We start from the raw sequence: 22,087 nt of genomic DNA, 5'->3' as shown, positions 1-22,087 counted from the left end.
GGCAAATGTAAGTAAATGTATTGCAAAAAGAATTGAGGCTAATTGTTCTCTATGAATAAATATAATGAATTGAATTGAGCACCTTCTCTCTCTCACTCTTTCACTCTCACCTTTTTTCTCTGTCTCTCTCTTTCTCTCTCTGTCTCTCTCTCTCTCACCTTTTCTCTCTTTCTCTCTCTCTCTCTCTCTCTCTCTCTCTCTCTCTCTCTCTCTCACTCCCCTTCTCTCTCCTTCTCCAAACCTCTTTATCTGAATGTTACACCTTCTCCAACTTTTTCCCTGTCATGATTCTCCCAGTATTCCATTGACCAAGCCGAGTTGAAGACAACACTGAAGGCTTTGGTTCGGATCACTATGAATGTCTTGGAGGCACAGCGTCATATCTGTAAGCCCAAGAGACCCGAACCACCACAACCAGAGGACATCTGGGGTGCTACCCTCCCCAACAAAAACAAATCAGGTAAATCAAAAATCATCCTTAACTCTATATTGGCAAACTTCTTTGTTTACCTATTTGAATTTTGATAATTAGTAATACCAGTGTCTAAAAATGTAGGAAGGGCAAAGTGAACTCTACATGATAGTGCTAAAACCCCTAGGTTTCTTTTCCAGTAAAAACTGTTGGGATGTGCAAGGGTATCACTGCATCGAGGATACTCCCTTTTCTTGTCCCATTGAATATGATGCCTGAGATAACGTGGGCTGGAGTCCATACATAGCCAAAGCATATTGCACCAAAATAAACGATCCAATGGGTTTGCATGGATAGATGGTAACTATCCTACACACTCAAGCTGCATATCAACATCCTATCCGAGGGCAAACATGCATTGGGTTGTAAAATATTCATATAATATACATGTGATGTTGTATTTATTGTATCCCCCGGCAGTATGCTGGTGGGGTACTTTGGATTCAGCAGCGTTACGCCGCCGCCGCGCCGCCGCCGCCGCCGCCGCCGCCGCGTCCGCCGCCGCGTCATATTCTTGTGTGCGCTCTCACTGCCACATTTCTTGATGGATTTCTTTCAAATTTTGTATGGAGGTGTATCCTGGTATAATCTACATACCTATAACTTTTGGTGATGCTGCCCCCAGTGTTCCGTCTTCTATAGGGTACAAGGCCATATTTTTGTGGATGGTTTTTGTGCGCTCTAAAGGCCACATTTTTAAAGGGATTTTGTTCAAATTTTGAACGAAGGTGTATCTTGGTATAATCTACAAGCCTATAGATTTTAGTGATGCTGCCTCCAATGTTCCGTCTTTTATAGGGTCAAAGGTCATATTTTGATAGATGTCTTGTGTGCACTCTAGTGTGCGCTCTAACTGCCACAGTTCTTGACGGATTTCTTTCAAATTTTGTATGGAGGTGTATCCTGGTATAATCTACATACCTATAACTTTTGGTGATGCTGCCCCCAGTGTTCCTTCTTCTATAGGGTACAAGGCTATATTTTTGTGGATGGTTTGTGTGCGCTCTATATGCCACATTTCTAAAGGGATTTTGTTCAAATTTTGAACGCAGGTGTATCTTGGTAGAATCTACAAGCCTATAGATTTTGATGATGCTGCCCCCAGTGTTCCGTCTTTTATAGGGTCAAAGGCCATATTTTGATAGATGTCTTGTGTGCACTCTAGTGTGCGCTCTAACTGCCACAGTTCTTGACGGATTTCTTTCAAATTTTGTATGGAGGTGTATCCTGGTATAATCTACATACCTATAACTTTTGGTGATGCTGCCCCCAGTGTTCCTTCTTCTATAGGGTACAAGGCTATATTTTTGTGGATGGTTTGTGTGCGCTCTATATGCCACATTTCTAAAGGGATTTTGTTCAAATTTTGACCGCAGGTGTATCTTGGTAGAATCTACAAGCCTATAGATTTTAGTGATGCTGCCTCCAATGTTCCGTCTTTTATAGGGTCAAAGGTCATATTTTGATAGATGTCTTGTGTGCACTCTAGTGTGCGCTCTAACTGCCACAGTTCTTGACGGATTTCTTTCAAATTTTGTATGGAGGTGTATCCTGGTATAATCTACATACCTATAACTTTTGGTGATGCTGCCCCCAGTGTTCCTTCTTCTATAGGGTACAAGGCTATATTTTTGTGGATGGTTTGTGTGCGCTCTATATGCCACATTTCTAAAGGGATTTTGTTCAAATTTTGACCGCAGGTGTATCTTGGTAGAATCTACAAGCCTATAGATTTTGATGATGCTGCCCCCAGTGTTCCGTCTTTTATAGGGTCAAAGGCCATATTTTGATAGATGTCTTGTGTGCACTCTAGTGTGCGCTCTAACTGCCACAGTTCTTGACGGATTTCTTTCAAATTTTGTATGGAGGTGTATCCTGGTATAATCTACATACCTATAACTTTTGGTGATGCTGCCCCCAGTGTTCCTTCTTCTATAGGGTACAAGGCTATATTTTTGTGGATGGTTTGTGTGCGCTCTATATGCCACATTTCTAAAGGGATTTTGTTCAAATTTTGACCGCAGGTGTATCTTGGTAGAATCTACAAGCCTATAGATTTTGATGATGCTGCCCCCAGTGTTCCGTCTTTTATAGGGTCAAAGGCCATATTTTGATAGATGTTTTGTGTGCACTCACATTTCTTAACAGATTTCTTTCAAATTTGTATTAAGGTTCATTATAGTTTACTCTAGACCTCCACAAATTTGGTGCTGCTACCCCCCAGTATTCCATCTCTTATAGGGTCAAAGGTCATATTTAAAGGAATATCTTGTGTCGCTATGCAAATCACATTTCTTTCAAATTTTCTATAAATATGCATCATAATCTGATCTACACACCTATTGTTTTGGTGATGCTGCTCCTAGTCTTGACAATAGTCTGAGCCACTTGCGGCAATCTCTACGTCATCCTTTTGTTTCACAAAGAGGAGAGGGAATCTTTGTCCCTCCTTCCACATAAGGATAACACAAAATCGCTGCCACTGCCGGGGGATACATTCGCATTGCGCGGCAATACAGATTGCGATATTTCTAGTTTGATTAACATTTGACCAATTTGTGTAGCGATTTGAAGGAAAAAATAATAATTGGATGAAGTATGGAATTAGCCCCTTTTAAAAAAATCTGATATTCGTTTCATTTTTCCACCAGGGAGTATTATATTGTATGTTTTTTAGTACATGTACTTCTTTGTATCCTGTAATATTCTTTACTTGTATCATTTGCAGAGTCAAGTCTTCCTCGAGAGGATGACATCAGCGAAGAACTGGGTTCCATCTCATCCGTTGGTCCCAACACCCCCCTCCTCACCGCTACCACCACCACCACCACCAAGACCACTGATCCAGGCAGCCCCCCTGGTGATACACCCTCCTCTCCCACCCCTAGGGTAGAGTTCATTACCCCTGGTCAAGTCATCACCACCATCAGCAGTGGAGGGGGAGGTGGGCGGGGTATGGGTGGCGGAGGTGGAGTCGCTGTGACCAAGGAGGATCCTCGTGTACCCCAGCACCAGGAGCTGGAGCTGGAGCCTGAGATGCTCTTTGTCTCAGAGGATGAGGTTATCAATCTACCCATCAACTCTTCCAGCAGGAACTTTGTGGCATCCACTATCCTAGAGGTAGGAACAAAACACACTCGCACGTCCATCCAATTCTTTTATTCAGTTGTTTGTTTTTTATGCCTCCGTTACGAAGTAGCCGGAGGCATTATGTTTTCGGGTTGTCCGTCCGTCCGTACGTACGTCCGTCCGTCCGTACGTCCCGTTCTCGTGATCGCGTTATCTGAAGAACCGATTGATGGATTCCTGCCAAACTTTGGTCATGTATGTATCTTGCAGAGCCGATGAACTGATTAGATTTTGGGGTCACGAGGTTAAAGGTCAAAGGTCACAGGGCTCATTATGTATGCAAAAACAGCTCGTGATCGCGTTATCTGAAGAACCGATCGATGGATTCCTGCCAAACTTAGGTCATGTATGTACCTTGCAGAGACGATGAACTGATTAGATTTTGGGGTCACGAGGTCAAAGGTCAAAGGTCACAGGGCTCATTATGTATGCTGAAACAGCTCGTGATCGCGTTATCTCAAGAACCGATTGATGGATTCCTGCTAAACTTAGGTCATGTATGTTATTTGCAGAGCCGATGAACTGATTAAATTTTGGGGTCATGAGGTCTAGGTCAAAGGTCATGCGGCTCATTATGCATGCAAAAATAGCTTGTGATCGCATTATCATTAGAATAGATTGTTGGATTCCTCCCAAACTTAGATCATGTATGTATCTTGCAGAGCCAATGAACTGAGTAGATTCTTGGGTCATGAGGTCAAAGGTCAAAGGTCATGGGCTCATTATGTATGCAAAAATAGCTTGTGAACGCATTCTCATTAGAACTGACAGATGGATTACTATTTAACTCGGAACATCTTGCAGAGCCAATGAACTGAGTAGATGTTAGGGTCATGTGGTCAAAGATCAAAGGGTCATATATGTATATGAGAAATTGCTTGTAATCACGATATTCTGAGAACCTGTTAATGGATTACAATTGAACTTGAATTTGAACAATTTCTTCTGTTTTGGTTTGTAAAATTGCTCTATGACGGAGGCATCATTTCGACTGCGCGCAGTCGAAGTTCCATCTAGTTTGCTGATGTTTTTTAATTGTTTTGTATCAGTTATCAGGTTTAATGTACAGTGTCTTTCATTATCATTAAACATGTTTTTTACCCTAGTTACACCAAAGACACTAACAGCAGACCAATAACAGACCAATAACAGACCAAACAAATATTGGCAATGCCCCTAATACAAAGGGTCGGTCGGTTTAGAGTCGTAATGGGGTCAGTTTGGTGGTGTAACTGATATATTTCAAACGTTTTTTAATACTAATGTTTTTAATCATATATGCTTGGTGACTTTATAACGAAAAAATTGCTTGGAGCCAGAAGGGTATTAACTTGTATCGTTTACACAGAGATAGTGACCTTCTGGCCTCAACCAAACAGATAGTTTGTGAAGATTTGTTGATTATCCATATGTGTTTAAAACCATTTAATTTCACACTTAACTGGTTAGTGCTGTAAATCACCAAGCAATCAAGTACCTCATTCAATTACTTTGTTGATGCATTCATAGACACATCCCCACTACACATTTGGCAATACAAAATTCTACCACAACTCTTTATAAAAACAAGTCCCAAAAGTGTTCTTTTGTTCCAGAGCCTCAGTTCTAATTGCCACTGGCTTTAAGTTAACAATTTTATTAGATGCAAAGGACAAGTAAGAAATGAACTCCCGATCATTATCAAAGGGTATTTATCGTATTCTCCCATGGAACCTGTCTTGATTGAAACCTCAATGTTAAATCTGACCTAGGTTGAAGAGGAAGAAGAGCCTGAACCCGAGCTTGAGTTACTAGAAGGCTTTGATATGATAGAACCTCTACAGACATTGGACTCAGTGGCAGAACCCATGAAAGCCACTGCTACATTCATGGCTGAGGAATCTATGAAAGCTACTCCTACCTTTGTAGCGGAACAGCCTGAGACGTTTACACACACCGCAGCTCAGGTACAGACTCTGGATCTTCTACTCCTCTAAGGCTCACTTTTTATTCCTTTGTGTGATTTCTCTCAATTTTCTGTCAATTCATATTGTTAACTGGTTCTGCACATCAAAATAATTTTGCATATGTACTCATCATTTATACTGAAAGCACTTTGACCATTAAAATTTTAACTGGTAAGCCGCTGTGTAATAAAAAGTTATTATTAGTCAACTGTGTAGTGAGAGATAGATATTCATCATAAATCATTGCCACAGTAAACAATTTGCGGGAACTGCATTTTATTTCTTAGTAATATTCTTTTTAATACAAAGGACAGGAGTCAAGGTTGAAACCTAGAATGAAGTACAAATAAGATCCGGTGTATTTCAAGATGTTTTTTTTTACTGAAATCTTAAATGGCAGCTTGTGACAGAATTAGAGTCAGCCACGGTTCAGAGCCTCACAGTCGAGCCTCAAGTCATGCAAGCTGCCACTCTCCAGTCTGCTACCGTCGCTGAGGCCAAACCCAAAACCATCCAACCAAAGTTCCGCACCAAAAAACGCCGCAAGATGGGCGTGGCCACCATCATGTCCTCTGCAAATCAAGGCAGTGGGGAGAACTCCCCATCGGTAGGGGGAGGGGATGGAGTGCAGTTTGACCTACCGGGGGATTCACCAGATGGTAGAGGAAGAGGAGGGGATAAGAATAAGAAGAGGTCTCAAAAGCTGAAGGAACAAGCCCAGAAGTCTCCTGAGAAGAGAAGCAGTGTGTACTCAGCTATCAGACGCTATCATGAAGATAAAAACTTTATGGCTCTAACCAAGTAAGCTATTACTTTTAATCATTACTTTTTCATCCACTATTTATTTGTGGAGGGAGTAATAAACCATAATACAGTTATTAGACATCTTTAAACCAGATGATGACAAAAACATAGCTGCCTGAGCTTTAAACTTGAGATAAGTGTAGCTGAAAAAAGGTAAAAAGTCAAAGTAATTTTTTTTAAATAGGATTTTTGCTAGTTTTTCTTTTGTTTTTGTGTGTGTCACACATAACCTCTTATTTATGTGAATTAAAGCTCATTATGTATTCTGAATACACTGGGTAAACTTATGTTTAGCATACAAGGGACACCTTATATATATACTTGCATGCAATTCATTATGACTAAAAAACTGATTCACAAAAATTTCCTTTGAGTATCACTGAAAATACTGTTCATCTCCATACAGGTGCACTGATTGTGGTGCTCTCCTTGAGGAATATGATGATGATACAATTTCCTTGGCCATAGTAGTCCTATCAACCTTTGTCCATCGGGATCCAGAGTTAGCTGCACCTCTCCTACTGGAGATGCTGCAGGTCGTTGGCAGGTGAGTCTCTCTAGTCCCTCATCCTCTCCACTTCTCCATCTCCCTCTTCCCCTCTCTCTCTCTCTCTCTCTCTCTCTCTCTCTCCTTCCCTCTCCCCATCTCTCTCCCCTCTCTCTCTCCCCCTCTCCCCCTCCCCTCTCTCTCTCTCTCTCTCTCAATCCCTCTCTCTCCTCCTCTCCCCCTCCCCTCTCTCTCTCCTTCCCTCTCCCTTCTCTCTCTCTCCCCTCTCTCTCTCCTTCCCTCTCCCCTCTCTCTCTCTCCATCCCTCTCTCTCCCCCTCTCCCCCTCCCCTCTCTCTCTCCTTCCCTCTTCCCTCTCTCTCTCCTTCCCTCTCCCCTCTCTCTCCATCCCTCTCTCTCTCCCTCTCTCCTCTTCTCCACTGCTTGCTCTTCATCCCTCTCCCTGCATGCCCCCTTCGCACTCTCTATTATTTTTACTGCTTTCTCATTAACTTCTTTCTTTCTTTTCTCAGTATGGTTATTAACCTACTGACTACTGCAATCTCTCACTCCCATAGGCTTACTACAGTGACCACCTGATTCCCATAGGCAATGGTTTCAAGTCTAACACTTCACTCTGTTTAACACCAGCTGTGGCACAAAGGCTTATCAGATATAAATTATGATGTAGAGTCTTCTGAAGAAAGTTCAATGATGATGTAGTAATATCAGAGTGGAATTTGATTAGACTATAATCATTACATTCTATTGAGAATGAATTCAATGATGTATTCAAGACAGACAGATAGAGACCAATTGACTAGGTTGTGCATCCAAAGAATGTTTGGTGTATACATGGTAGACTCACCATTTTGTTTATGCTATCACACAGGGTTGCCTCTGCTACATTCTACCCTTGGCAGAGTGAAAGGTAAGAATCAATCAACTCCTCTACTTCCAACTATTCATCCTCTGTATACAATATATTGCCAATGCACTACCGTACCTTTAGAATTCAGCTTGAATCTGTGAGGTAGACGTGGTTCCCAAATAGTGCAGTGTTGCTGAGACCTCATTCAAGTAAATTAAATACACATTATACTTGTATGATGATCTAGATCAAGTTTTAAGTGAAATGTTTAGTGTTAACTAGAGTGTGTTAACAGTTAGAAGTGAGTTAGTTTGGAACTCAGATAGAATCAAGAATAGACCTTTGCACTTGCATAAAGACAAACATATTTTAATTCAATTCTAATAACTTCATGAAGCCTAAAACATTTAGAATTACTTGCCATAAGTTCATGAATCAATTTACTTATGATGTAGCACTCTAATCTCTAATCTCTAATTTATTGAGATAATAAGATTATAAGCTATAATATCTTGGGCGGTATTCTGAGCATGATTTTATCTCTAAAAAAGACTATGTTGTTCCTTTTCATACATATTTTATTTTCATGAATTTAACAAACTGGTGTATGGTCATCAATATAACAACATGCACAAATAAGTTGCTTGTTTTAGTTATCGAAAAACAACTCAGGGAAGTGCTTTGTCCCCATTATTCAAAGAATTTTCTATATGCTAAATCTTTGGCTTATCCAAATGTCATTTCTTCCTCTACCCCTTAGTATTGGCTGCCCACCTGGTCATTGTTGTACTGTGGCTAAACAGTTCCTTCGTTGTACCCTCCATCAGCTTGCTCCAAACGGGGTTTTCCCTCAACTCTTCCTCAGCAAGATTGAAGGTCAGTCATACATCATCATCTGCTGAGAGCCAGAAGGGTGTTAACTCATATAGCCTCACACACAGTTATTCAGTCATTATACATACACCATCATCTGCTGAGAACCAGAAGGGTGTTAACTCATATAGCCTCACACACAGTTATTCAGTCATTATACATACATCATCATCTGCTGAGAACCAGAAGGGTGTTAACTCATATAGCCTCACACACAGTTATTCAGTCATTATACATACATCATCATCTGCTGAGAACCAGAAGGGTGTTAACTCATATAGCCTCACACACAGTTATTCAGTCATTATACATACATCATCATCTGCTGAGAACCAGAAGGGTGTTAACTCATATAGCCTCACACACAGTTATTCAGTCATTATACATACATCATCATCTGCTGAGAACCAGAAGGGTGTTAATTTATATAGCCTCACACACAGTTATTCAGTCATTATACATACATCATCATCTGCTGAGAACCAGAAGGGTGTTAACTCATATAGCCTCACACACAGTTATTCCCCTTCTGGCTCAAAAAAAAAATATGCTTGAGGGTGTGTTTTTTGTGGGGGGGGGGGCATCCTTGCATGGAGAAGCGTCTTCCTTAATTTTATTATTTTGTGACAATCTACATCAATTTGATCTCCCAACCCTCTGCTTCTTAACAATTTTTAATCATAACTACATTTTTGTCCATTGTAACACATGGCTGCTAACCATTATGCACTCACATGGCTTATTCGGGGTATTGGTAGGAAACAATTTACTACTTTACAGATGTTTTCATCAATTTGCTTCATTACAACAAGATCGATGCTATGGGCTTTACCTCATCTGGGAAAATTTCTATAAAATTCTATCCACATGCTTTTATTGGATCAGGTGTGATGAAGACTTTTTTTGCATTCATTTATCTATTTCCAAATTTCATTCCATCATCGGTATTGTTTTACATATCTGAAGGCATAAATACAAAGCTGATTTTCACTTAATAACTCCATCTTGTGTCAGATATTGCCCTTGCCTGGCTCTCCAACCTTGCTTTGTCACTATAGCTGCACAGTGTTATCCAGATGACAATTTTGTCTATTTGATAGCTTTCATTCATGAATATGGTACAGACGGAAATCATCACCTGCTATAGATGATCTTGTTTGAGTGCTTTCACCCGTTCAGTATGGTACCTATTCAAGTTTTGTTTGATTTTCTCATTCCTTATTTTAGATCACACATTCTTACCTACCATGGCTTCAGCTCTACAAGATTTTACTGAACTCAACCCTACTGATGCTATCATACATCTTCTGGAGGTTTGTATCTTACTTTATCTCTTTTCACAATCTATTGCCTTTTCTCACAGGTTTATATTCTCTCTCTCTCTCTCTCTCTCTCTCTTCCTTTCTCTCTCTCTCTCCCTCTCCCTTTCTCTCTCTCTCCCTTTCTTTCTCTCTCTCTTTCTCTCTCTATCTTTTTTGTCTATATATCTCGCTCTCTCCCTTTCTCTCTCTTGCTCTCTCTTTCCCTTGTTTTCTGCCTGTCTCTCTCCCCCTTTCTATCTCTTGCTCTCTCTTTCCCTTGTTTTCTGTCTGTCTGTCTCTCTCTCTCTCTCTCCTTCTCTCTTTCTCTCTCTCTCTTTCTGTCTATCTCCCTGTCTATCTCTCTCTCTATGAGGTCCTCGCTTATTTAATTTGTGTTGTGACAGTTTACTAATAAATTCATACACTACTTGATATTGGGCTAAACCACCGTCATGAGTATTCTCTTAACAACCCCTCCGATTTATTTGTCTGTATTGAAGTGGTCAATCTTTTTATTTTGTCCAAAGTACCTCTATTGAGTAATTTACACAAATACAAGCTCTGCTTTTTAGTGGATTTCTCTTTTCCTTTAAAATTTAACTTAATTTATGATATTTTAAAGCTTATATTAAAAAAAAATGCTTTGATTACCTATCGACTTTCAATATTGTATAAGTAGTCTCATTTTGTAATAAAAGTTTTCTTTTCTGTTATATATTGCAAATGTCATTTGATATTACTGAATATTATGTCAGCTTTTTTTTTCATGTTTTGATTGAGTTGTGGAAATCAAATTATTTGAATTGACTTGAACTGCATTATATCACCATGGTCCTATATTTGTCTGTGTACTGCACATGATCAGGGTCTGAATGATAAACGCAACCTGCCTCCTCTGCGTACCATGCTGGTGTTGATGAATATGGCAAACTACATGGATTCCCTGCCCATCGAAGGCTCCACGGCATGGGGGAACCTGGTACCCCTCTTTGATACCTTCTTCAGAAAACTTGTCACTTCCATGCCAGAAAATGTGAGTTGAGAGATACACACACCCAAAATAATCACTTTGAATGAAGCCACCATGATCAAGGTTTCAATAGCAACCCAGTTGAAATATGATCCAGATTGGATCATGCTGAGCAGTGGCATTGCTAGAGGGGGTGTCAGGGGGTGGGGGGGGGGGGGTGACACCCCCATTAAAACACAAATTTTGTAGGCTGTCAGCAAATCTGAAAAACTGAGTTTAGTTGTTTATTTTTCTTGCCAATTAGGAAAAATATGGACATCTATAGGCATATCTCAAAATGCTACAATTGTTATTTCTTTAAGTCTGTAAATAGGTCCACCTCCCCCCGCTTAAAATAGTCTGGCAATGGCACTGATATGGCACTGACACTGAGAAGGGTTTTATGTAAGAATGGTCCTTAAGTATACCGAAATTAAAAACAATTTTGGTTAAGTAATATTTACCTTTTTAAGTGCAGAGAGAGACCTCCAGTTTATTATACAAGTTGTGAATTCATTTTTGTCATTATTACTATGTCAAATTTTGTTATAACATATTAAAGTAACATGATTATCTACATTGTACTATTGTATGTTTATCTCATCTTCTTACACTGTCCTGGAAAGGGTTGTGGATCGTAGCAACTTCTCCCTTCCATGATTTATAACGACTTGACTTGATCTAAATGGTGCAAAGTAAAGTCACAAAGAACGATTTCTAGAGGACTTTAAGGAATAGCAACACTGGAGACTGTATGCACTGTATGATATGACTTACTGGACATTTATCTTTTTCTGTATACTCTATTGACAGTGTGATGTGAACGATCTGTTCCGGATCTTTGAGGTGCTTCTACGTAGCCCAGCCACCAAGAGTCTACAAACCTTGCTAGACCCAATGGGCAAACTCATGAGCTTTGCCATAGTCAGAGCTCGCTTTAAGCTCACTCATCTACTAGAGATCTGTACCCTCTGTAATAGGATCTTTGCAAAGGTAATGGATGTCTTGCTCCCCTTCTCACTCTATCCCTCCCTCCCCCGCTCATTTTCATGCTCTTTTGTTTTCTCATTTTCCTTGCGTGTCTTCTCTTTTGGTCTTTCTTTCTTTCTCTTTTCTCACCTCTCATTTCCTCTTCTTAATCTCTCTCTCTCTGTCTCATGTCCAATTGTTTTGTTCTTGCTTGCTTTTCTAATGTTTGAACCTTTCAACAAGTGGGATTCCAGTCTTGTGACAATTAATAACAGAATATTTCTTTTTTTTTAATTTGTATTATTTACATGTACATGTGTGCCCCTATTTGCATTTACTCCCACATAGTTTATATTTATTAAATCGTGATTAAATCATTTTTACCAAGATAATCCTTGACAAACCTTGTTTACCCCTTACAGTCAATATATAATTGTGTTAATTGTGATGATGGTGGTAACGGTTACCTTGCAAACAGTACACCGTCGTTCAGGATGTCTCATAAGCTAATTTGTTTTCTCCTCTTTTTCTTTTTCTCTGCTTTAAAGGAGAGAGAGAAGCAGTCATTTGCCAGAGTGGTCACTCTAGAACTGGTCCAGGCTCTGAAGTTTAAGACCAACCTTCCAGACATCAACCTGATCCAACTAGTCCAGTTTGTTGTGATGGACGCGGGAGGCAAGATGAGTGACTTTGGTCATATGGAGGCTGATATTGAGGTTGACATGGCAATGGTAAGTCAAGCGGAAACACGGAAATGCTGTAGTCAACTGTTTAATAATTTTGGAGAACGATAGAGGTGATAGTATACTCCCCTGGGGCACACCCTGTGATACGTTTCTGAAATTGGATAGAGCATACTGGTCTGAGCTGGGCAAGTATACTAAACTTCCATCTTTTTATAATGGGGGTCCCAGACCTATTGTAATTGACCTTAGGTTCTTCTTTTTTCTCTCTATGGCATTTGAAAGTCACACAACCATTGTTCTCATCTCCGTCAATCTGTGAATCGGTTGGTGATTGGATAGTTACTTAATTACTACAATATTGCAGGCATTTGTTGAGTTTGTTGTTGTTTTAAGTTCGACAGATTTTCTGTAGCTCTGTCCTATTCCAAATTTGATTTGTATAATGGTAGTTAAAAAGCAAATAATATAATGATGGGTAGGTTGGTTGGATCATAAAGTTTAGAGTGAACGGTTCGTACTGATAGAGTAAAGCACATTCATAACCAGCAGATAGCTCAACTGGGAGATGGAATGAAATAAGTGTGTATAAGACCCTTTGAGAGATTATTCTACCTGTTTGATGATATAGTGTGATAAAGCATGTTATTAAACTAGATGTTATTGACTTCACATAGGTACAAAGAATGTTAAAGGCTTACCTTCTGTTGTTTGATTAATCTACTTCAGAACTCTACAGGAGCCACAGACTGCATGAGACAGTATGTCAGTGATGCTACTGAATACATTGGAGACCTTCATACACTCACTAAAGTCAAGGTAAGAAAGAACATCATTGTTTTTTTTTAACTATCTCTAAATTTAGGTGTGTTTTGATGTTTTAATATCAATAGTAATGTAATAGTAATACAGAAAAAAAGATTAACTCTTTCCTGACTTTGGTTGACTAATGAAACAAACACTGGACTGCCCCAAGTGATTTTTGTCATACATGCAGTGTACATTTTACCATGTACTCCTAACAATGTAGCAATATCATATTTTGTATTTGTTTTTGTATTTATTAGAATACTGCATTCACATGGTACATGAATACTTTGTTTTGCAATACATAGACATAATGACAATTACAAATATGGAAACAAAATCATTTGATAGATAAATGAAAACAGTATGAATGATTGTACAAGTATGTATTTTATATAAATACCTTACTTCATATTAGATTAAATGTTAAGAAAATGACAAATGATGATTCTAATAAAATCTTTTGTGTTGATAATTCTCATGCTTGTGTATTGCATTATTTATGGCAAATGATATATTGATAAATCTGATAGCAATAATTATAACAGAAATTACAATGTAACTTATTTTGGGGTACAATTTGAAACCCCTCTCTGATTGTTGCTATAATTCTATAAATCTATAGCAAATAATTTTATGACAACTGTAGTTCTCTTAACATTTTCAATAGTTATTTGTACTTGTGTAAAATCTGTATGTTTATTTATCTTTTGTAGAACAATCTACGAGGGGGCTCTCAGAATTTGAATGAGGATACGTTGGGTAGCCAGCTGAAAGCAGGAGTAGCTCAAATTGTTGCTCTAGAGTTCACTAAGGCTAATGGTAGAGAAGGACCAAAGGCTATACAGAGACATCTACCATGGCTCTACCACCCACCTTCATCTGTTCAACAAGGGTAAGAACATTAGGTAGTATTCTTATTCAGTTCAACTTGATGCAAGGATGCCTAGTAAGGGATGAAAGGGAAAAATAAAGACTTCAGTCCAACTTCCTTTTGTTGAAACTGAGTTGAGGAGGTGCGATAGCTCAGTTGGTAGAGCAGTGGTCTTGTGATCCGGTGACCCAGGTTCGAAACCAAGTCGATGCGCTAGTGCCCTTTGGTAAGGCATTAATCCTCATTACCAGGTCCCTCGGAGAGGACCTAAAGCTTTCCGCCGTCTGGTTGCTTACTTACAAGCATTTATGTTTTTTAGCAGTCAGGTAAAATAACCACCTACACATTCAATTTAGAAGAGCTTAAACTAACATCAGAATTTTTATGCCTCCGTTACGAAGCAGCCGGAGGCATTATGTTTTCGGGTTGTCCGTCCGTACGTACGTACGTACGTCTGTACGTACGTATGTCCCGTTCTTGTGATCGCGTTATCTGAAGAACCGATCGATGGATTCCTGCCAAACTTTGGTCATGTATGTATCTTGCAGAGCCGATGAACTGATTAGATTTTGGGGTCACGAGGTCAAAGGTCAAAGGTCACAGGGCTCATTAGGTATGCAAAAACAGCTTGTGATTGCGTTATCTGAAGAACCGATTGATGGATTCCTGCCAAACATTGGTCATGTATGTATCTTGCAGAGCCAATGAACTGATTAGATTTTGGGGTCATGAGGTTAAAGGTCAAAGGTCACAGGGCTCATTATGTATGCATAAACAGCTTGTGATCGCGTTATCTCAAGAACCGATTGATGGATTGCTGCCAAACTTAGGTCATGTATGTTACTTGCAGAGCCGATGAACTGATTAGATTTAGTGGTCATGAGGTCAAAGGTCAAAGGCCACAGCACACATTATGTATGCAATAACTGCTTGTGATCGCGTTATCTCAAGAACCGATTGATGGATTCCTGCCAAAATTAGGTCATGTATGTTACTTGCAGAGCCAATGAACTGAGTAGATTCTTGGTTCATAAGGTCAAAGGTCAAAGATCATGGGCTCATTATGTATGCAAAAATAGCTTGTGAACGCATTCTCATTAGAACTGACAGATGGATTACTATTTAACTCAGGACATCTTGCAGAGCCAATGAACTGAGTAGATTTTAGGGTCATGAGGTCAAAGATCAAAGGGTCATATATGTATATGAGAAATTGCTTGTAATCACAATATTCTGAGAACCTGTCAATGGATTACAATTGAACTTGAATCCGAAAAATTTCTTCTGTTTTGGTTTGTAAAATTGCTCTATGACGGAGGCATCATTTTCGACTGCGCGCAGTCGAATTCCATCTAGTTTTTTTTTAATACAGATCCTTAGGTATTGTAGGTAAATGAGCTGACTAAAGGCTATGGCAGGGAAGGAGGTGATGGTATCCAGATATATCTGGCTGAACTCTACCATCCATCCATCCTCACCTGTCTGACCTGGTATGAGATGATAGGGTAGCAAGTTCTACAGTATGTTTCCTAGAAAGTGAAACACAACTACCTGTGCAAAATCCTCTTCAATACACAAAATGAGAGTTATTATGATACATAATTGAAAAGAAAATTTATTCAGCTTTCATATGATACCACATTTGTATACCGCACTCAGTATGCTAAAGGTCCCCACTTGATGATTCTTATTCTTGTTGCAGGCCTAAAGAGTTCATAGACTGCATCGCCCATGTGCGTCTCCTGTCCTGGTTACTCCTTGGTTCATTGACCCATGCTGCCCTCTGCCCACCATCCTTCACAAACAGTGGTCTGATCAGTCAGCCCATCCCGTTAGATGCTGGTAACCACATCGCTGATCATATACAGGTCATCTTAGCAGGCTTTGCTGAGCAGTCCAAGGCATCCGTTCTTCATATGTCATCTCTCTTCCATGCATTCATCCTCTGTCAGGTAATAAGCTTCATGGGGATACTCACTAAGGCACCTTAATCCTTTGAAAAATCTTGACCTCGGGTCAAATTGTATGCGTTTAAATTATTTAACTTCCATGACACCTTCCTTTTTTTGCATCTCAACACGGTCGCTTGGTTTCCACCGACATTTTTCAACAAAACAATTGGCAGCAAGTGATGGGAAGGGGTAGTTGAAACTGCCCAGATTGGATTGTGCTACACAGTGGTCTTGGTAAGCTTGCTAGTCAAGGCACAAACAATAGGCACCAAGTGATGGAAAGGGGTAGTTGAAACTGCCCAGATTGGATTGTGCTACACAGTGGTCTTGGTAAGCTTGCTAGTCAAGGCACAAACAATAGGCACCGAGTGATGGAAAGGGGTAGTTGAAACTGCCCAGATTGGATTGTGCTACACAGTGGTCTTGGTTAGCCTGCTAGTCAAGGCACAAACAATAGGCACCGAGTGATGGAAAGGGGTAGTTGAAACTGCCCAGATTGGATTGTGCTACCAGTGGTCTTGATAAGCTTGCTAGGAGTACCAAGTGGCACAAACAATAGGCACCAATTGACTGAACAACTGCACTGTGAATCATAACCTACATGTATACTGATCTTCATTGCTACATGACAACCCTTACAGTTTCTACATGTACTAACTTTATCCATCTGTAAAACTAACCCCTTAGAAATACAATGCGGCAAAGGGATACCATTTCAGCATAAAACGTGATTCCTTTTTTCATTTGCCTATTATCTTTTATTTTGTCTCTCTCTCTCTCTCTCTCTCTCTCTCTCATACATTCTTCTAACCAAATATGTGTGTCTTTGACAGCTTTGGACAATGTATTGTGAGCAGATGGCGTGTATGAATGCTCCTAACTCTGATGCTCACTCATCAGCCACCTTCAGCATCATGGACTTCTGGAGTCGTGTTACCCCCGGTGTCCTGCAGCTTCTCTCCCACTCTAAAGTGGTAAGAATATCTCTCAATCCATTTTGTGATGATGACGATGACTCATAGCATTTATATAGTGCCACATTTTCTGTTTAAAAGACTTTTAAAGGCGCAGACTCCTCCAATAAAGTCAGTATTTTCACATGTGCTGAAATAGGTAAGTTTTGAGGCATGAATTGAAGTGTTCTAGATTGTCGATCTCACAAAGAGAGGAAGGGAGTGAGTTCCATGAATATTTTGAGAGAAACCTTATTACAATTAATCGCTACAGTGACATTTGCACTGCGCCTCATTCCATCAATTATTTAAGGTCAGGTTTGCCAATTGAGATTAGGTTGTGGATTAGCGCTAGGGAAAGTTTTTAGTTCAGTGTTGAAGATCCAGGAATCCAGGATATTAAGTTAATGTTGGAAAATGACTGCAGAGCAATTGTCACCAGCATGTGAGTCATGAACCCATCTTGAGAAATACTTTCTCAATATCATGATCTATGTGGTAAATTGATTGGACTACCAAACTGATAGTTTTTTAAAGGAAGGTTAGAACTGAAAATTTAGCATATAAGATCATTTATATCGGTCCTTTGTGATATATCTAGGGGTTAAGCTTTCACTGGACCAACTTTTTGCCTTCTGGTTCCCATTTCAAATATGATTATTGCCTTCTTTTTTCCTTTCTAACAATTTTTTGTGATTTGTTCTTGACTTAGTTGGCAGACATGGTGAACCTTCATTTCTTGAGTCTGATGGAAGCCCTTCAAGAATGTAACTCTTCTGTTCTAGCCAAGGTGAGTTGTTATTTTTTGTTTTTCTTCCTGCATGACTTCCTGCATGTTTTTTTGGTAAGGGCACTAATCTACATTTACCATTCCATACCCAGGAGAGAAATGGGGACCTGGTAGGATGACGGAAGCCTTTGTGTTAGTAATTGCTATATGCCCTTATGGTGTACATGTGCATGAATGAATCTGATTATCAATGTATTATGAAATGTCAATCAATGTATTATCTGATTGTTATACTCACTGTATGTTTTCTGATTGGTCAAATAAATAATAATAATAATAATAATAATCAGGATAATAATATCTGAAAAGCGCTTAGAGATGGTATTTCGTATCAAGGGCTATGTAAATCAAGATTATTTTTCAATGACAAGTAGGAAAACCAGGATATTTTATGTTCTCCCTGGAAATAGCTCAAGAAAGCAGGGATTGCAGTCTAGAGGGGCTGAACATTTATTATTATTGCTCCCATATTGATAGAACTATGATTTTCTGCACACAAATGATAGATAGAAAAATAATTGAATTATATGAAGATTTGAAAAAAGGCATCTTTTTGCTGTGCTTTATTTATCTAACCCCACTTTAAAGTCTTCAATGCTTGTTCCACTTTTTCAGATACATGACATGATAATTTCATGTAGAAATTTCCAATAATCCTCACTACTTTTAGCATTTGTATTGCTCTCTTTACAAGTATTCTAAATCTTGAGAAAAAAATACAACAGCTGCTTAATGAGCTTTACCTGACAGATTTTATGTTAATTGGAGAAATTGGTATGATGATAAGTACCATTCCTTGCTGTTTCCACTGCAACCTGAAAGCGACATGTGTTTTTCTTCTTGACTCGCTCTCATGAAAATTTCTGGCAAACACATCATTTCTAAATATAGCCATGTAGACAGGGATATTAATGTGTGCAGCAGAAGATATGTGATTTATGCTGTCATCAGCTCTATACTGCTTTTTTATATAGTGACTTCTGTCTTAGTGTGAATATATGCTGTATGGAAGACTTTCCTCATGCTGTCATCTGTAAAAATCTAATCATGATTTGATATGATTAATAATGAACATTAGCCTGTATGGTGATGTATATGTGTACTTTAGATATTAAAATACAATGTGTATTGAAAAGATGCGGTACATTTACTTAGCTGTCAATAAATAAGTTTTGAACTGTAAGTTTTAGCTGTTGACTTTTGCAGATACTAAGTCTTGTCATTATCATTATTCTATTATCATTACACATATAATGTTTTTGAACACAACATAAGTAATATCTCAAATAATTACAAAGACAATGAACAAAGGTTATGAAATGGCAGACCCCTAAGACCAAACTTAAGATTACTTATTTCAAAATCAACTATGTTAATGTTATTTTTATTTGTTGTATGTACTTTGATATTGTTAGACTCTTTTCATGTATATGAATAAATGTTTGAACTATTATTTGAAGCATAACACAAATAGTTTAGTTTCAAAAGGAAATCAATTTCATATACCTTAACTCGTACCACAATCTGTTTATCGTAATTCTATTATGCCATTTTCTTTGTTAATATGATTCACATTAGAATAATTAACTTACTTTAGTATTATATTTGTGAAGCACATAGAGACTTTCCACAAGTTTCCAGTATTATATGCTAGAAAAAAAAAATAATTACTAATTCTACTAATTCTAATTCATTTCTACCATTAATCTCTGTGTATAAGACGCACCTGTGTATAAGACAAACCCCTATTTTGGGGGCCAGAAAGATTTTTTTTTAAATTTTTTTTTTGCCGACTCTGTAGGCAGCAAGCCAGGTCCGTGTTCAAAAACCCATGCGAGGAAGGACCTTTATTTTACTGTGAGGTGCAGTTTAAGGCGCCAATTTTTGCTTGTAATTGTAAATAGTAACAATGTCGTTTTTAAAAACTTAAAGATGACAGACAAATTTTCTTAACAGAAATCCGGCCATACAGGTAGTGTACGTTGTTCTAGTTTCTGAGTGGTGAGTCAACACACCTTGTATGACTGAGCTGGGAGACATTGCCAGGCACAGGGCAGGTGGAGAGGCATAAATCAACACTTTCATTATTTTTTGTGTACCTCTGTATAAGAAGCACCCCAGACTTTCAATTTTTTCTTTTCTTTTTTTCGGCGGGAAAAAAGCGCGCCTTATACACAGAGATTTATGGTAAATGGTTAATTTTGAATTATATTAAATCAGTTAAAGAAACAATTTTATATGTAACAAGGCCCATTTCATTTTTGTTGTGTCTCATAAAAATGAATATGGATGGCCATATGATAAATCTTTTTATATTATCCCTCGTAAATAAATTTCTACATTAATTATTGTCTATTACATTCTCCTTTCATTTGATAATGTTTTTACAAAAAACCTCGTCATTGTTCTGCGACAATGTGGGTATGTTCAACCACCTCTATGACATACATAACTTTGCAATATATGATTTTGTTATTTTCCAAAGCTCTTCCCCATGTGGTCTCCAATCCTGTTCAGCTATCCTTCAAAGGTATGTTGCATATTTCATTTTTTCCATTTTATTTATTGTCTTTATGTAATATACCCATTGGGAAAGACTCGGGAAGACATGAAGTCTTGCATGGTTTGTGTTTCGAGTCCCGCTGCAACACTAATGTCCTTTGTCAAGACATTAATCTACATTTGCCACTCTCCACCCAGGTGAATTAAATGGGTACCTGGTAGGAAGAAAGTGCCTTATTATGGCAGCTCAGCTACAGCTGGGGTAATAATATGATACCTTGTGCAGTGGAGTATAGTCATGCAGTAGCTGTCCTATATATATATAAATTGACCTATTATTATTATTATTATAAGGCTTATGAAATCAGTCATTCTAACCAATTTTAAACATATTTTACATATTATGTAAATATTTGTTTGGTATATAATTCTTAGAATTTTGACTTGCCATTAAAAATTATATACCAATTACTGTATCAGCTTTCATATGTGTATTTAAATGCTAATATATTCATATTTGTAGTTTTTTTTTATATTGAGCAATACTAGCATCAATTTATATAAATGTTCTTACATTTGCATTTAGCTAGAGATATCATATGAAGCATTTTCAAAGAATGACTTTCTCTTAATGGCATATTTTCTTTCTCATGTTCAAATGTGTCAATGAAATTTCCCCTATTTTGTAATGGTAGCTCCCAGGAAGCCTACAGGTGAGACTACAGAACTGTGAGAACTTTCCACCTCCAAGTCTGATGAAAGGGGAGGTCACATCTTACCATTCTACCACACTACTCAAATGGCTAAAGAGACTACAGTTCAAAATGGGACAGATTGAGATCCAATCTTCAGCTGCCACTCAATTCTACACTGTGTAGGAAACCAGTCTGAGAACTGGATACCACTCTGGTAGAACCAAAGACAGATTGTGATATTGTTTACTATTGCATGCTCTTTACAGCTGTTCTGCAAGACATAGATGTTTCTTTGAAGAAAATGACATATAGCACTCCATTTTCACCGTTTCATTGACTTTTGACTTTGGTATTTGACACACTGAGATTCAATATATTACTGGTTGATGGTGATCACATCCTTAAAGTATAATTGAAGATACAGCTCTTGTTATTTGATCCCTTTTCACTGTATGTACAATTCACAAGACATTATAATTAGATGGATTACATGACATTATATTCATAATACTGTTTAAAGAGTATGTGTATAATGAAAGCACTGTAGTTTAATGTGTGATTTGATTTTGAAAGTCATATGTAACACGATGCATCAATAGATGGACATATATAGGTAGAGGTGTCGTGGGGATACATCACCGGACTGTCGATCACAAGGTCTGCAGTTCGAGTCCCGCCGCGGCACTAATGTCCTTTGGCAAGACATGATCTACATTTGCCACACTCGACCCAGGTGATGTAAATGGGTACCTGGCAGGAATTAATTCCTTGAAATGTTGGAGCGCTGTGATGGCAGCTAGGCTAAAGCTGGGATAATAATAAATGCGCCTCGGAATAGAATTTCTAGATAGACGGTGCTATAGAAATGCCTATTATTATATACATGTTTTAAGTTAAGACATTTGGAGTACAAAGTTGAAAAACATTAAATGATATGCATATGATTATGGTATAAACAAAGAATAAGTGTT

At 38.4% G+C, this 22,087-nt stretch overlaps 1 protein-coding gene across 2 annotated transcripts in view; it reads left to right on the top strand.

Annotated features, from left to right (window-relative positions):
• The window catches only part of LOC584518 (protein unc-79 homolog), a 62,637-nt gene extending 40,841 nt beyond the window's left edge, over positions 1 to 21,796 (top strand). For both annotated transcript variants that reach the window (XM_030998762.1, XM_030998761.1), the window contains 18 exons: positions 298 to 460; positions 3,201 to 3,592; positions 5,353 to 5,547; positions 5,948 to 6,348; positions 6,758 to 6,898; positions 7,730 to 7,768; positions 8,469 to 8,584; positions 9,809 to 9,894; positions 10,748 to 10,915; positions 11,705 to 11,884; positions 12,409 to 12,591; positions 13,273 to 13,362; positions 14,067 to 14,245; positions 15,927 to 16,176; positions 17,010 to 17,150; positions 17,842 to 17,919; positions 20,405 to 20,449; positions 21,117 to 21,796. In XM_030998762.1, coding sequence (XP_030854622.1) covers positions 298 to 460; positions 3,201 to 3,592; positions 5,353 to 5,547; positions 5,948 to 6,348; positions 6,758 to 6,898; positions 7,730 to 7,768; positions 8,469 to 8,584; positions 9,809 to 9,894; positions 10,748 to 10,915; positions 11,705 to 11,884; positions 12,409 to 12,591; positions 13,273 to 13,362; positions 14,067 to 14,245; positions 15,927 to 16,176; positions 17,010 to 17,150; positions 17,842 to 17,919; positions 20,405 to 20,449; positions 21,117 to 21,299 — 3,030 coding nt within the window. In that variant the 3' untranslated portion in view covers positions 21,300 to 21,796. The remainder of the gene's footprint in view (positions 1 to 297; positions 461 to 3,200; positions 3,593 to 5,352; positions 5,548 to 5,947; positions 6,349 to 6,757; positions 6,899 to 7,729; positions 7,769 to 8,468; positions 8,585 to 9,808; positions 9,895 to 10,747; positions 10,916 to 11,704; positions 11,885 to 12,408; positions 12,592 to 13,272; positions 13,363 to 14,066; positions 14,246 to 15,926; positions 16,177 to 17,009; positions 17,151 to 17,841; positions 17,920 to 20,404; positions 20,450 to 21,116) is intronic.
• The last annotated feature ends 291 nt before the right edge of the window (positions 21,797 to 22,087 follow it).

This window comes from Strongylocentrotus purpuratus, unplaced genomic scaffold (assembly GCF_000002235.5).
Source record: "Strongylocentrotus purpuratus isolate Spur 01 unplaced genomic scaffold, Spur_5.0 spur5_scaffold_5, whole genome shotgun sequence".
NCBI classification, from domain to species: Eukaryota; Metazoa; Echinodermata; class Echinoidea; order Camarodonta; family Strongylocentrotidae; genus Strongylocentrotus; species Strongylocentrotus purpuratus.
Note: the sequence above shows the minus strand (reverse complement) of the source record. Positions and strands in the feature narration are given on the sequence as shown.